Source organism: Coturnix japonica, chromosome 4, assembly GCF_001577835.2.
Source record: "Coturnix japonica isolate 7356 chromosome 4, Coturnix japonica 2.1, whole genome shotgun sequence".
NCBI classification, from domain to species: Eukaryota; Metazoa; Chordata; class Aves; order Galliformes; family Phasianidae; genus Coturnix; species Coturnix japonica.
The window spans coordinates 79,240,317-79,256,572 of NC_029519.1; the positions used below are offsets into that span (position 1 = coordinate 79,240,317).

At 36.9% G+C, this 16,256-nt stretch overlaps 1 protein-coding gene across 5 annotated transcripts in view; it reads right to left on the reverse strand.

Annotated features, from left to right (window-relative positions):
* CTNNA2 (catenin alpha 2) overlaps positions 1–16,256 on the reverse strand; it is a 424,920-nt gene that overhangs the window by 74,167 nt on the left and 334,497 nt on the right. For all 5 annotated transcript variants that reach the window (XM_015862648.2, XM_015862647.2, XM_032444565.1 and 2 more), the window contains one exon: positions 14,609–14,761. In XM_015862648.2, coding sequence (XP_015718134.1) covers positions 14,609–14,761 — 153 coding nt within the window. The remainder of the gene's footprint in view (positions 1–14,608; positions 14,762–16,256) is intronic.

Sequence of the window (16,256 nt, forward strand, 5' to 3'; positions counted from 1 at the left end):
AAGTATTTTATCCCTATAGTTCTCATTAAAGTCAGCGGAACTTTCTTTCATTCTCATGAAACCACTGTGAAAACTGAACTCTGCATCTACTGCAATTACAGGGTTGCAACTGGCACTTATTAGGTATTCAGCTTGTTCTACAGAGTAAGTTCCTGGAAGTTTATTTTATGGTAATATAATCATTTTAGCTATTTAAATGCTTAAAGTAGAGGTCAGCCAAGTTGCACCGTGTCCCATCTGTCGTGTTAAAATCACATGCCAAGATAGTTTCCAATGCATCAAAGATGAAAACAGGAACATCTTTGACCAGACAGCGTGGACTAAAATAATCTCAGAGAGCTCAGTCAAACAGGTTGAGATTCAACTGACCACAGGCAGTGGCAACAGATCACTCTTTTGTTTCTGCTTAGGGGAAAATATTAGAGAAACATATATTCAGCCTGTATGAGGTGGGAAACAATGTTTATGGACATGAATCTTTGATTTTCTCACTTTCAAAGAGACTTTATATTAAGGTGACAAAGCATGGAAAGAATCTGATGTAAATGAAGCATTTGGGGTTTAATAAGAAGGTAATTACAAGAATATAATGCCCTCACAGTAAGAAATGGAAGACAACATTAGAAAAACAAAAACAATCTCTACAAGAGAAAACTTTTACTGCACATATTAGGAATTTAGGACCACTGCACATAACATTAGCTGCCAAAAGGGCATCTATAGCATCAAAAGGGCATCTTAACAGGGCAGGCTCCCTATAGAGTTGCATGAGTAAGGTTTCTTCAGCAGGAAGCATCCCCTCTATTTTAGCTAAAAGCCCCTAATTTGGGATTGCAAAAACAATCCTTGTTTTGTCAGTAAGAGACAGAGAGGGTGTAGACAGTAGCCATCTAAAAGGATAACTGACAAGTCTAAGGTCACAGTGAGAGTCAATGAGTCTCATATTGTATATTATTAATTCCTAGCTATACAAAATTAATCCTGGAAATTTACTATATTTACTTTTACTGGCTTATATATAACAAAACGTAGGCTATATTTAATGGCTTCTAAACGGTTGAAGATTCTTGCTCACTTCTATCTAGTTTACTATTTTAAGTGATATGTAAATAACAAGTCAACCAAAATCAAAGAGATAGTATGGTTTAAATCTAGAAACTAGAACAAGGAGCGTGAACGCCTCAATGATGAACTGCTGAAAAGAATCAAAATGATTGGACTTTTTAAAATCTGTCACAGGTCTATCCTATGGGCAAATCACTTTGCCTTCTAGGTTATTAACTGCAAAGTGAATATGATGATAACAATTACATTTCAAAAGTTTTCCCAGTGAATTCAACAAAAAACCCTCAAAATTTCTAGAAAGACAGACTTTGGGTACATGTACAACTCAAAGGTGTTTGAGGCAAGAAGTATAACCCAAATCCTTATGTAATCTGAGCTGCTGTATTTCTAGTGAGTTCAGTCAAGGTGGAAGCCATAGATTGAAACCTGTTTGATGGAAGCTGTCACAGATCCTGTGAAGATGAAGAAAGTCTTCTCATCTTATCCTAGGCATCTGCTTTTATATGCTGCCTTATGGCTTTCAAAATGCCAAACATTTTTTTCTTTCTTTTTTTTTTTTAATATTAAATATTATCATAAAATGAAAAGGAAGAAAAGTTTGAAGATGTGGGAAACTACTTCTCTAGTAGACAAAATCTATGTACTGCTGAAGTGGCAGGTAAAGACAAAGAGTGGGATGTTAACAATAATATTAGAAACATTTTTGCCTTTTGACATTAATGAAAGAAAATGATGGATGATTCTAGTAATTGCCACCAAAATTGAATAACTTAACTGACATCTATTTCATGTGCAAATAAGTAAATTCAAAAATGGAGAAAGTGATGAAGTTTCTCAACAGAAATTGATGAGTTTTATTAAAAATAAGAATGAAGAATAAGAACACAGTAAAAGATGATTGTTGGCCATGACATGGATGAAAAAGAACAGAGGTTCTGCAGAAAAACTAAGTTAAAACTGTACTTGCACATTGCACTCCAGAGCTCCTACTGTTTTCTGGCTTTTTGCCATCTCATTCTCTGCACATCTTTTCAGATGGAAAAGCTGGTATCGAAGACTTTCACAAAGAAAATATATGGTGTGACTCTGAACTTGCTCTCTAATCAAAAAGGGATGGAGTAGAGGAAAAAAAATAAGAGATTTTTACTTGGGGTGAAAATAATGAGTTCTAGAATATTAGAGAACATTTGAAAGACTGGATGAACAGACAGTAAATAAAAAGCCTGACTCAAGAAAAAATCAAATGAAATGAATGATTTATATCTGTAGTGCTTTTATATATTAGAGATTTTAAAAATGACTTGTCACAAATTAGTATGATTAATATTTCATGTTTATGTAGAGCCTTTTGTATAAGTTTGCCAGTGATCTATAGTCATGCTATTTAGACTTATTATTATCCAATGAAATGAACAAGGATTACAGTAATACTGAGATATTCTAAGATTTTATGATATAGGTGTGAATCCAGACATATGGAATTTGATCACCCTTTGATTTTCCTTAATTAGACTAATGAAGTGAAATATTAAAGCTTCCTACTTCTCCTACAGTGTTTCACATACAGTATATATAAAGGTGATACAGTGATTAGTTCCTATACCAAGAGAATGCCAAGAGAAGTGTGAGTAGTTAAAATCATAGAATGGGTTGAGTTGGAAGGGACCTCAAAGATCATATTGTTACAGCCACCCACCAGCTTACATTGACCAGAGGCCCATCCAAGCTGTCCTTGAATGTCTCTACGGATGGGGTATCCACAACTTCTCTGGGCAACCTGTTCCCCTTTGTCCTATCTGTAGGACACTGTGTAAAAAGTCTGCTGATCACAATCCCCTGGCTGTGAACATTCAGTTGATTCTTTATTCATAAACAGTCCATCCTTCAAATCCATAAATCTCCAATTTAAAGATAAGGCTGTGGTGTGGGACCATTTCAAAGGCCTTGCAGAAGTCCAGACACACAATATCAGTTGCCTTTCCATTCCACTTCATCACAGAAAGACAACTGATTGGTGAAACATAATCTGCTCTTGGTGAAGCTGCGCTTACTCTCGCATATCACCTCCTTGCATGTGCCTTAAAATGTCTTCCAGGAGAATTTCTTTATCTCTTGAAATTGGGAGTGATATTTCCCTCTTTCCAACTTACCATGGATGTCACTTGACAGCCATGACTTTTCAGATATGACAGAGAACGGCTTGGCAACCACATCAGCCAGTTCCTTCAAGACTCGAGGATGCATGTCTTTTGGCCCCATAGATTTGTACACATTCAGTCCCATGAAGCAGTCCCAAACTGACTCCTTTCTTAAAGTGGGAGGGGTTTTGCTCCCCCAGCTCCACAGTCTGTGTATGACAAGATGTTGACTGTTATAAGTATGGCAGTCAGTAGCAGCTACTGCCAAAATTTCTGGTATGCACTTCAGTTTTTTATAACACATGCTAACAAAATTACCAAACATTCCTTTGTGAAAGGGATGTCCTTTGATACTGTCTGACAGGGATAACACAAAGCCTCAGCTCTTTTCCTTTTTTCATTAACGCTAGTCAGTTATGCTGGCACTCCCATAGGAGTAATTATCATACTGAGGAAGTTAAACCCCACATCAAATGAAGTATAGTCACTGCTTCTTCTGCATTTTCCCCACATCTATAAAATAAACTTCCATATGTTCATTTACTTACTCTCTTCTTAATATATGGTGCTGAGTACCTTCACCTTTCTTCTGACACTGTCAATAGTGGTTTTTTTTGTTTCTTTTTTCCAAAAAAAAACATATTAACAGGATTTTACAATAACATAACAAATGCCTGCTTATGATCTTACATGGGCTCTTAACGGTTTCCTTCAGCATGGTAAAATTTACAAATCCCTTTAAACAGTACATGTTATGTCTCAGAATGGTAACAGCTGATCTGCTATACATTCTGCATATCAATGGGTAAGAATTGTATTTTTCTTATTTTGATTACAAGAGGAAAAAAAAAAACCAAAACATTTAATTGATAATTCAAAGGGTACGAATGCAGAATAACAGGCTTTGAAGAGACACCTAACACTTTCAGTGTTATGCAAAAAATACCAATTCAACTATCTGCCTGTGATAAAAGGTTCTGTTATAAAGCAGTGACTTAACTTTCTCACCTAGCTATAATGACAAAAATATTCAGGTGATATCACTACCCTGTAAATCACTTACCTTTTAGAAGCAGGGCCTTTGTCTTACAAATCTTTTGACTACAAGAAGTATAAGCAGAAATCTTGACTTTAGCTCCCTTCTCTATCATGTGCCTTCAAACATAAGGCATTGTAAGGAGATTAAGACTTGCAGAAACTCTTCTCTTGAACTTCTTGTCTTGAAGCCACTTCAGTATCACCCAAATACATTTTTACCTGGAGTTTTATAACTCAACTACTCTGACAATAAACTTACTGTGGAGATGACACTTCCACTCTAAACTCCTCAGCTACTGACAAGTTTCTCAAGATATTGTCTTCAAGCTGATGTTCCTTACGCTTTCTCTAGGGCCACAGGAAAAACCTTCTGGAGCTTTGAAGAAAATCCACTTAACAGTTAACATTTGATTCTCTGAACTTCAAAATAAAGCATCAAGACCAAACACTTTTCATGATATGCCATGAAGTCACTCCTCTTTGCAATCATAGAATGGCTGGGCTTGGAAGGGAACTCAATTTTCTACTGAAGTGAATCCACACTATTGTTATTCTAACAGTAAAGTAAGGTCTGTGGTTTATTTTGTACAGAAATCTATCTTCAAATTAATTTGTAAAAAACATTTCAAATGCTGAGAAACCTTGTTATTCAGATCACAGCATTATACTCAGCAACATCTAGATAATTTCTGAATGAGTGTAGTATTTACCTAATGAAGTACATCAGATATGTTCTCACTAAGCTCAAGTTTTAATCTGGGAAGATAATGAACAATAGTTTACTAGTCATATCTATCTGCAGTGTTGGATTTTCCTATTTATAATGCATGGATTGTTAATAAGTAGTAGTAATGATAACTGAACTCTTAAAAAATACCTAGTCCTATATCTACTTGAGTTTCAGCAACAGTATTGCAACATCAATTTCTGTTAACATTTTCCTCATATGCTTCTATAGAAAAGAACTTCCAGTAAAAGACGCACAGTTGTCCAAACAACAACTATCCTCAGGGAAACAAAAGCATGGTTCATCTGTCTCTCCTAGTTACCTGAAAATTTATTTTCACAGAAACATATTTTAAAGTACCACAGGCCATCAAAGACTTGGATTGTATGTGGGGAAACACAGTAACAACAGTTCGCCAAAATGGCAAAACCTGCATTTCCTTACTCAAAACAACAGAAAATCCCAGAAAAGGACACAAAAGCATTGATGTGACATGACCTTTTCATTCAACTGAAGACAAAAAACACATGTTTACAGGTATTACTTCCATCTACTAAATGGTAAGAAAAGTCAGAAAGTCTGAGAAGTTGTTGGATGAACTTATATCTAAGTACCTATGTCAAGAACAGAATTACAACAACAGGCATCTTCAGTTGCACAGACAAAATGTGGAAAAAAATATAAGTGCTAGAATTCATGAAATATCAATATTTAAATTACAGGTGGAGTAATAAACTTTCCTACTAAGGGAAATTCACTGCAATGCTAGTGTACATTTAATCAGTTATTCCAAGTATCACTGAAAGGTTTCCAATAAAAACTTGGCATGAAGGAGATTTAATTCATAGTTTAGTCATCCTAAATACTGAATACAACAAAGTATTAATGAATTCAAGGTAAATTGATCCGGGTGCTACTGTGAGCACTCAAACACAGCTTATTGCAAGTTTCCCAGTGTATCCTCCTTGTAATGGTAACTTAAAAAGCCAATAAATCACTCATGTTTTGGCAATGTGAATTATTTTGACACATGTGCAGTACCAACTAGATAGATACAGTACTAGCATGGATGCATACAGCACCATAATATCATCATCATAGTATCATAGTCTCATGCGGGTTGGAAGAGAACTTAGAGATCATCGAGTCCAACCCCCCGGAATTCGAGCCTCCTGTGTAGCAGAGCAGAACTTCTACCACTTGCGCCACTGGGGCACATAATCTAACACATAATCCCTATGCTAGTTAGAACCTGTAATGGAATACAGGGAAATAACAGGATAGGGTACACTGTGACCTACACATTGCATAAGCTCAAGCAACACAGACAGCCCTGTACAATGTCCAGTGAATGTATGACATTGAGGTTTGGAGATAATATTTTCACATTTACATATTTTGTTCTAGATTAATACATGTATTACTTAAGGGTCCACATTTGAAATTTGGACTTATATAGAGAGATTGCATTTTGATTTATTTATAAATCAAAGCTGCTAAGGCTTTTGCTAAAAGTCGTGAGATTTATATTTTTTTTTTATTACAATTTCTTTTTCTATTTCAGCTAGACGCCCCATCATTAATCAAGTCGTTTTGTCTTCAGGCCTTTGACATGCCTTTTCCCTGTGAATCTCCTATGATTTTTGAGCATCACAAAATGCCCTTTATTTATGACTCATTTTCTTGCAAATGCTCCTTTCAGTCTCCTCAGAAGCACTTACTGCTTGCACTGAATGTTCTCAATTCCTAAAAAGTGCTAGCCCCTCTGTTTCTGTCCTGAAAGCTGAAAAAAGCTCAGGTGGGGATGATCAACTCCCTTTTGCAACGATACTGTAAACTGTTGGTGTGCTTTCTATTTTGATATGAGTTTGGAATATGAACATATTTAAACCTGTATACAAACCTTCTCTTTGACCCCTTTTATCCCCTTATTTCTGTCCTCAATTTCATGGTCTAAGAGAGGTGTTCTTCTTTCTTTTTTTTTGCCCAGGAATATGCTGGATTACCCACCTCTGGAGACATTCAAAGTCAGGCTGGATTGGGCTTTGAGCATGTGATGGAGCTGTAAGTGTCCTTGTTCACTGCAGGGGAATTGGGCCAGATGGCCTTTAAAGGTCCCTTCCAACTCAAATGACTCTATGATGCTATGGTTAAACTCTACTCTCTTACAATGAAACCTGAGAGCATAATTTGTATCGTCCACTGGTTAAAATATAGTCACATTAATACATCATAACAAAAAGATGCTAAATAATTTGCTGACATAATTCTAAAATTAATTCAAACACAGAACTAAGAAAATATAGGAATAAAAATACTACTTTTTTTTCTAAAACACTAGGAAAAGTAGCAGTTATGGTTAGGGCTTATCAATACAGACATTTAATACACTTTTCAAAAATCAAATGTGAGCGTATGAATGTGAAAATGAGTATGAATGAAAGTGAGCGTGGCTGGGTGGAGCTGTCTAGAAAATATCACTTCTGAGTAAATAACATCATGTATCTCATTTGCCCTGCCTTAAAATCTTAACCTTTGGATCTCCACAGTCAGAACCTGGAAATGGGGAAGATGTATGAAATACGCAACAGAATAATAGATAGAATGGTGTGGGTAGAAAAGAACCACAATGATCATCAACAGAACCCCCCTGTTATGGGCAGAGTTGCCAACCACCAGACGAGGCTGCCCAGAGCCACATCCAGCCTGGCCTTGAATGCCTCCAAGGATGGGGCATCCACAGCCTCCTTGGGCAACCTGTTCCAGTGCGTCACCATGCTCTGAGTGAAAAAATTCCTCCTAATATCCAACCTAAGCCTATCCTGTCTCAGTTTAAAACCACTTTCACTTGTCCTATCACTATCTTTTACCCTTGTAAACAGCAGTTCCCCCTCCTGCTTCTACACTTCCTTCAAGTATTGGAAGGCCACAATGAGGTCTCCCCGGATCCCTCTCTTCTCCAAGCTAAACAAGCCCAGCTCCCTCAACCTTTCTTCATAGGAGAGGTGCTCCAGACCTCTGATCATTTTAGTGGCCATCTTCTGGACCTACTCCAAGAACTTCACATTCTTCCTTTGAGCAGGACTACAGAAGTCATCCTGCCCCTGTACTCAACACTGACGAGGCCTCACCTTGAGTACTGTGTTCAGTTTTGGGTACTTCAGTACAGAAAGGACACTGAGGTGCTGGAGAAGGTCCAAAGAAGGGCAACAAGGCTTGTGAAGGGCTTGGAAAATATGCCCTGAGAGGAGAGAGTGAAGGAACTGGGGCTGTTTAGTCTGGGGAAAAGGAGGCTGAGGGGAGACCTTATTGTTCTCTTCTAGTATCTGAAAGGTGCTTACAGTGAGAATCCAGATGCAGTGCTCAGGGACATGATTTAGTGGAAGGTTGTTAAGAGTCAGGGTAGTTTGGTTAGGTCGTGGTTCGACTCAATAATCTTTAAGGTCTTTTCCAACCTGAACAATTCCATGATTCTGTGACTCCTGCGCTGGGAGCTCCAGGCCTGGACACAGTACTACATTGGAAGGAATTGAATAAAATAAATGGAAGTCATTCTGGATAGTAAATAACACAAACAGTACCTTATCTTGAAACAATCAGGGAAAATAAGTTCCATGCTGAGTAGAATAATTATAAGAAAAAAACACAAAAAACCAAAAAACAACTTGCTGTAAGCAGTGCTGATTTTGGTTATCCTTCTTAGCTAGCAGAAGAATAACAGATGTGACAGCAGAGTTGCAGGTGACCGACAGTAGGAGGAGAGGTCTGACTATTAATCATCTTCCAGATTCTTCTTGAGAACCTATTGAGTGCCCTTGGTACACTGGAATTGGGTAAAAAATGAGAAAGTCAACAGAAGTCAGATATGGAATTAGCTGCCCTTCTTCTAGATACATCTTAATGTTTGTTGAAAGATACATACTTCTTAGAAACAGCTCTACTTGCTTTAATGCATCCTTCTTCCAGCTGGAAACAACGGTCAATGACAGAGAAAATCTAGTGTCACAAGCAATACCATGCTGTGACACAAATAAATAGAAGGCAAGTGATGTTGCTAACCATCAGAAGGACAGGCAGATAGCACCTTCTGTTATCAACCTCTCTCAAAGATTATTGTCACTTGCTGAACTTCCCACTTCCAATCACAGCCCATTTTCTGTGTTAAGAGAACTTTTTCTATACTGTCAGAAAACTAATGGGTTGTTCAGTCACGAATGCTAGTAATAAATCTCAGCTGCTAAGTGAGGAGGCTTTCATATTTCTTGCCCTGTGAAAAGATATATCAAAAAATAAAACCCAAAACAAAACATAAAACAAATTGAAGGTAGGTACACCACATACCTGCCCAGTGCTGATTTCTTATAGCTAAACAGAGCGGGCTGAGTAGCCACACAGTTAAGACTTTAACACCATATCATCACAAAGACACCATGGATTCACACTAACAATCTGACAGCACTGACTCTGCTAACTAGTTTTATTTCTCTCAGAGATGAGAGAGTAATTAAAGAGCTTCTCCTTAATTCCTTCTCTACCCCAATGGGAACTAAAACAAAAAATAAAAATAAAACACTTCTACTGCAATTGTTTTAAGTCCAAAGTTTAGGCTCCAAAGGACCCCTTCCCCTAATAGGATTATGTGTGATATCACTTCAAAGCAGCTCTTTCTGTGGAAGATTTGGAGGATGACACCCACTCTAGACAAAAGTGTACTAAGGTCATACATTCAAACAACTGATTAGGAACTGTCATTAATCCCATATTAAATCAGCCAATTAAAAAGATGCCAAGAGGTCTTATTTGTGTTATTACCTAATTTTAAATCACATAGCTTGCTATTTGGTTGGAGTATACAAGATAGATATAAACAGGTATTAGAACTTGAAAGTACATTTTAATTTATAGAAAGTTCTCCATAAAAGTGCATATGTCCAATAAGTAAAAACATAATGAAATTGTTCAGCCATTTGGTAATGAATAGTGACCTATTGGAAATCAGATAACAGAACTAACAGTGGCTTTATATGGACAGTCCCAAAGCCAGAGATGTATTCTATTTGACATGGAGATTCCTCACAAATCTACTATTCCTTTTCTGTCTTTTAATTTTCTGCTCTTTCTGGAGTGAGAGAAGAGGAAAAAACAACAACAACAACCATTGCTCACAGGTTGCTTACTTTATGTAACATATGCTTATTTTATATATCACAGTAAGAACCATGAACAAAAATTACCCTTGGATCCCTTTGCTATGCATATATGGAAGTGCTACACTATGAAATAAGTTCAGCAATTTAAGAATAAAGCAAACGGAAAAATTAATAGAAAATGATTGAGATAACGCAACCAGTATCACAGCTTGAAGCCTGCTTGTTTGTTTATTAGAAAATTTTGCAAACTGAACTATATTGACAAAGCAGCTCTCCAGCAAAGTTATTCCTTTTTAAGCGAGTCTGGATTTTATCAGGAAGTTTGAGGGCAGGTGCTGAGGGATTGTCTTCATCATTTGCTATAGACAATTGCTCCAGTCCCAAATTGGAGACTTGTACCCATGTTTGTGTTAATGGAGCAGCCTGCAGATCACAGCAAGATTCTGTAAATACTTCCTGCTACAGACGACTTTGTAAGCTCCATAGCAAAATTCATACTGCCTGAAGGTAGAAATGACTTCTGCATGAAAGCAATCTTGAAGGTTTAGACATAGATTGTTTAATTCCTATAATACCCTGTCTTCTTCAGGGACAGGTACACGAGAGCCTTGGAACAGCAATTATTTCTATGAATCACTTTTTCTGTAAGATGACTTCTGCTGTGTTGATCTAGAAACTGGAAGAGGAAATTGGTACAACCCCCAGTGGACTACAAATATAGTTTATATAGAGGCTAACAAGTTAAAAATAGAGACATTGGCTTTTTAAATGTTTTTATTTAAGAGTTTAGTAGCAGCATAGTAGAAAGTTTTGTCTTGAAAGGCTTCTAGTTCATTTTGCCTTCAATACCTATATGCATCCAAGGTGAAGAGATGAACTACCTAGATCTGGCTGGAGCAGGCATCCAGAATAAATAACCGCAATCAATTTCAAGCCTTTCAGACACTCAGTTGAGATAATTGGACTTGTGGTTTTAATAATCTTCAATACACTCATGATGTTTACCAGGAATTAAGAACATCTGTTGCCTACGGGGGGAAGAAAGGCCTGAGATGGAAATTCAAACTAAAATGAGCATACAAAACGCTAGGTTACAGAAGCAGCCCACAGCTTCAACTTCAAAGCAAATCTCTCAACTTGAAGGGCTTGGATTAAAACTTATCTATGACCTTCTTTATATTCCTTGATTAGAACCATGGTTTGTCATCTTCTAAATGTTATTTATCTAACTAAATTAATGTCAAGTACAATAACAGGATAAAACCTCATCAGTTTCTAAGAGCAAATCCAGAGAGGTATACATTTTTCATGATGGAAGTCGGATACAGAAGCTAAAAAAGGGTATTGACACTTTTTTATTCATTACCAGAAGCAAACAGCTAGCTGTATACTCAGTGCAGTGACATGCACTTAAATAAAAAGAATAGAAAACTTCAAGTAGGGATAGTATTTGTGAAATACCTCATGTAGGAGGACTCTTTGTTCCTTGAACTAAAGTTTGAGAAATAATGAGCCATTTTTTTATTCTTCTTAGGCTTCTTACTCTAGGTTGTGTCTGCCCTATATTCCAGTTCTGTTCATGAACTTAAAACAATGTGCTGTAGATGTTGTGTGCTCCTTATGAAGATCACTAGTAGCTTCTGAAAGTGAGATACTGCACCGCTCCACAAACTTGCAGTACTGCACTGATATCACACCAAATAATAACTGCACCTGCAAGTCCAGAATCTGAACGCTGCCCACAAGAAACCCTGGCTTTGCATTCCTTATGGATTAAATGCCCTGAGTGCCCTTCTGAAAGGTGTTTCCAGAGCTAAAAACACCAAACCTTGGGTTAGATATTAGTTGTTACTGCTGGTGTAAATCAAGACTAAATACACTGTTGAACGCCACAGTAAAATTTAATTTTACACTTTCCACTCCATGCCTCCACTCCTTCCTAAATCAAGTAAGCAAAGGTCTATGAGCAGGTCCAAATGCTCATTTTCTATGCTGTCCATGCTAGCAGTTATTTTTCCCTCCTGTCTTGAGCGTGCAAGCCTGTTACCATATTTATGATGAGAAAACATATGATCAGCCTGAACTAGGGAGCTACAAATACACTTATTAGAAAATGAAGGGCAGACTGCATTGTACCTTACAAAAGAGTTCAAACACTACCTTTTGTTCTTGACATTTTAAAAGAAAAACAAAACAAACAAAAACAGTGACAAAAAAACAACACCTTTCAAACAAAACAAAACAACAACCCTCAACTCCCTGAAGTCATTCCAGTATCCTTTTCAAAATGACAGCTGCATGAGCAAGAGGAAGTTAATAAAGATTCCTGTGAGCCAAACAGGCAAAAGCACTATAAACCAAACAGGAACAGAAATGCTGTCGTTAGGTTTCACCAGCTACAAGCTATTATCCGACCTTGTGATGCTATTGATTTGCTTGCACTATATCAAACTTTAATCACCATAAACCATTGCCTAACACAGATCTTCCACTAGCAAGTGTTCTTAGTACATAACTTGTATTGTTTTGGACAGCCCTGGAAATCTTTAAGCTTATATGAGATGAAACTGATAGATATACATACAGACTCCATAAAACCCTTCATAAAGAACAATTTGTGTAAAATTGGTAGGACAACCTACTTTCAAAATATTTTTTTTAGCAGTTTCAAACTTGGCACTGAAACATCCCAACAATAAGAATTCCTTTTTATGGTATCAATAGAATTGTTGGAAGTAAGCTTCAAGGAAGAATAATGGAACTCAATTTAACTCCTCGCTAACTGGTGAAGTCCTGTCTGACCTTGTATAAAAATATTTAAGTAATGAAAAACACTGAAATAATTAGTAGAATTCTACTTGCTTTTCTTTTTTTTTTTTTTCCTCCCTATCCTTCTTGCAAAGATGGAAAGCCTGATTTGACTCACTGCTTCAGCTATAAGGTCCTATAATATGAATTCACACAGTTATTAGTTAGAAGTCAAAGCATCTCCTCTTGAAAGCAAGCAAACAGCTTCCTTTCATGGCTCTCAGTGTTTACTACTGTTGAATTCAATAATTTAATGGGTAATGCTATAACAAAAAACGGTCCAGCAAACTAAGACTTTAACCTAGAAAGTTCAACCAAACAGAATAATAAAAGTTTATTAATAACACTATTCTCAGCTACAGAACACTCTTTTTCAAAATGGTCGTCACCATTAGCCGTGCATTTTCACCAGTGGTGAACGAGACCGTAAACACTGCAGTCAAAAATCTGCACCAGTGGAGGTGACTCACTGTTTCATAGCTGCTACAACAGCATTATTGCTAGGAAAATATTGTCCACGCTATACATCTTTCATCAGCCTAAACAGATAGAAGTCAGAAGGTATCAAATCCAGACAATATGGTAGAGCGGCATTTTAGGACAGCCCATCCAAGACTGGCAGCATGCTCCATGGTCTTCAAACTGGTAAGGGGCATATTCCAGACTAGCTATTTATTGCCACCAAAAACATCCCACACATTTGTCAAAGAACTATCTTATTCAGTCAAGAGCAAAAAACGAACCCTTACTCCTCTCAAGAGCTTGGCTACCAGTGATTTAGGACAGCTTATAGTAAGAATCAAAGTCTTTCAACAGTATAGCTCAATATTCGTCAAGTTAGTAGCTCCCTAATAACAATTTTTCATTCCTGTTTAAGAACACGTAGTAAAGCTCACGAGATAGGATGTTACACGGCTGCTACCTATTCTTCAAAATTATGCTCGTACAGAGAAGTTCATAATGCCACATAACACCAAACAAATCACTGAACTGCTTTCGTCTTCACAAATTACAAGCATTTTTCACAGTTCTTACACTCTCAAAGGGCACACGGCAACAAACATTATCATTTTCTTAAAAGTCTACTCATTGAGCATCCAGCTTTCAAACATGATGTTTTATACTCCCTGTGGTAGAACTGAGCTATTTCAGTATCACCCACAAAGCCTTGGAATTATTGCTTCTGACTTAGTAGGTCTCCTCAAAAACACATAATACTAAGCATACATTCCAAGAATAATTATGACATTAGATTATACTTTCTCTATATGGCTTTCTCCTGTTTTTCTTTGGCACAACTATCTCTTGCTAGCCAAAAGCAGTATTGGTCAGTAGGAGATACTCTGCAGCACTTGTTTGGCTTTGTACTTTGAAATGAAATCTTCTATGCTACCAATTAGCTGAACTAAAAATTACTTCTTGTCACTCTCAACTTTTTGACAAAATACCAGAAACACATTTTAAATGAGCCGAATTAATTCAATAAACTAATAAATTATAGCACGTGCTCTTCTATGACATTTACCCAACTATTTACTATGCCATCACAAAGTTGAACCAAAATCCTGAAGCCTGTACTACATAACTGCTTCCTCTGAGACTTCAACTGATGGATTGTTGTTACCCTTGCTTCTATTAGAGGGACAACATGGAAGCCTACCAGCATCAATGAGATTGCTTACCTCAACAAGCTTGTTGGCATGCTCACGGAAGACCTGTGCATACTCCTTCACTTCTTTCTCATTACCGCTTTTGGCAGCCTCGATGAGAACCAGCAATGGCACATTGGTCTCCAGGAATGAATCTGATATGTGATCCATTACTGCCTTCCGAAGCTGTGATGAAAAAAGAAACAAACAAAAAGAACAACAGAGCAGTAAATAAAAGGAGAATTATCAATATCCACTCCAACTGCATTCATTGGCAATGCTTTGTAACATCTCACAGCATTGTACAGGAGTTTAGACTTTTTTTCTTCCTTCCTCCAAGCTACACTTTATCCAACTGCAAAGGGCCTGAGATTCGTGCTGACTCACGCCTCTAACCTCAGTGGGCTGTGTGGCTCTGTCTGGGACAATGGTGCTTTCTCACATAATACACTGCAAATTGATGAGAACTGAAAGCTGAAAGTTATTTAAAAAAGGGGGGAAAAAAAAGTTCAGCTCACTTAAAAGTCAAATATGGTTTAAGGAGCTTAACTTCAAGAAAACATTAAAAATATTCATCTGAACGTATCTAGGCCTCCTCTTATTCCTACATTGAATATCATTCTTAGTATTTCTTTTAGCATGCACCTTGTGCTTTGTACTCTTTCAAATACCTCCAGTAGGTATAGAGAAAGCCTTACTAAGGACTTTCCAGGAAGGATTAGCAAGCATGCTATGATTTATTCTAAAGGAAAAAACCTCCATGCAAGTTTTCACTGATTAAACACCTGTTATTTCATAAAAATCTGTGAGACAATATTACTGCAAAAATGATATCACCAATGACTTCTCTACTTTGCTAATAACTACTAATTAATGTCAAACTTCACTAAAATTTGAAAGACAGGTAGAAAGATGAAATCTTAAATAATTCTTCCTGAAAATTTAATTGCTTTAGAGGAGTATGGATGAGAAACATTTTCAGCATATTTTATTCTGCCATTGGGTTGTTAAAAGTGAAAAAGAAAACCAACAATCTGAATTCAGAGACAACAAGCCGGGAGCCATTTTGCCCTGAAGCTGTGGTTAGCCACAAGTCTCCTTCAATCATTCATTTTTAGTTAGATGAATGTTCAGGCAAGGTAAATTTTTCTATGTTACAGTCCAGAGTAGAAAGCTCTCACTAGACAAGGTATCACCTAAACACCACACCATATTGGAAACTGCTACATTATTAGGCATAATAAATACATGATATATTTAGAGTGTGACAGCAGCACTTGACAGCTCTATTTCAATAAAGAAAAATCTAAGCAGGAATATATCTATTAAATCCCATAGTGGTACAATAAAAACATGCAGCAAAGCAAGTTCTTTGCATATATGTGCTTCCATGTGTTTTTCCTTCTACTTAAGTTACAGTTAAAGCAATCAGTGCATTAAGAATAGCAGTCCTTAATTTCCATTAAAAGTTAATTCATCTCAGACTTCACCTGAAAAGTATTTTTCCACCTACAAAATGACTAAGACTATTATACATAAAGAAGAAGGAGGGGGAAAAAGAATGAAAAGGATGAGAAGCTTGCCAACAGCTAGGAAGCTGGATTGCGTTGGTCACTACCTATGACATTATCATCATCTACTCTCTTTTCCTCCCCTCCATGTGTTGAATAAAAGAAGAGGT